The 841-nt window shown below is 63.5% G+C and overlaps 1 protein-coding gene across 1 annotated transcript in view; it reads right to left on the bottom strand.

The window, feature by feature from the left end:
- DNMT3B (DNA (cytosine-5-)-methyltransferase 3 beta) overlaps positions 1-746 on the bottom strand; it is a 16,843-nt gene extending 16,097 nt beyond the window's left edge. Inside the window, 1 exon segment of the mRNA XM_009993989.1 lies at positions 642-746. Coding sequence (XP_009992291.1) covers positions 642-746 — 105 coding nt within the window.
- Positions 747-841: the final 95 nt, after the last annotated feature.

The raw sequence follows: 841 nt of genomic DNA, 5'->3' as shown, positions 1-841 counted from the left end.
GTTCCCCGGGAGGGCAGCCCCGCTCACCTGGAGGGCAGCCCCGCTGCCCCGGGGCTGCTCCCCCGGCCCCGCTTTCAGTTTTCCTTCTTCAGAAAACAGAGCGGGCCCCTTATCAGGTGCGTTTCCCGGTAGGTGGAGAGATTGCAGGGGAGACGGGCGGACTTTGCCTCCAGACAGGGGCATGCATATCAAAAGGCCGGGGGGAAGCGTTTTGCATGATGGCTGGGATGGCAGCCATCGCCCAGGGCCTGTTTGAATAACAAAAAGAAAGAAAGGACCCCAATGGCCCGGGCTGCTCCCTCCAGCCTGGGCTCTGGGCTATCTGTGCGCACACAAATGGCCTTTAATTCTCCCCAAACAACATTTCCCTCTAATCCTGGGAAGAAAAGAGTTGCTGGGTTGGCAGTTCGGTAAGAAAAAGGAGCCCATTTCGCTGGATGTGCTCGATGAGAGGGGCAGGCTCCTCTCTCCCCTCCCCTGCCCGTTTCCTGTGCCTGGCCCCTCTCCGCGCTCCGGCACTTCCCTCCATTTTCCCCCCGTTTCCTCCCCTGCCCCGCTCTGCTCCCCCGCCCCGCACCGGGCAGCCCCCTGCGTCCACCCCCGGCTCCATCTCCTCGCAGGAAAAGAAACAAAAAACAAACCCCCCCCTCCTCTCCCAGTGAAGACCAGGCCGGAGAAGTCTCCTGGGCAGCCACCATCACAGCCAGCCGCTGCTCCAGCAGCTCCAGGCTCTTTACCATGCTCATTTCGGTCACGTCCCGCTGAGCTGAGCCTCGCTGGCTCTCCCGAGCCCCCTGCCCAGGGATGTGCCCGGGGGGAGCAGGGGGCCCGGCCGGGGGCG

The sequence above is a fragment of the Chaetura pelagica genome, unplaced genomic scaffold (assembly GCF_000747805.2).
Source record: "Chaetura pelagica isolate M959 unplaced genomic scaffold, ChaPel_1.0 scaffold493, whole genome shotgun sequence".
Classification (NCBI taxonomy): Eukaryota; Metazoa; Chordata; class Aves; order Apodiformes; family Apodidae; genus Chaetura; species Chaetura pelagica.
Note: the sequence above shows the minus strand (reverse complement) of the source record. Positions and strands in the feature narration are given on the sequence as shown.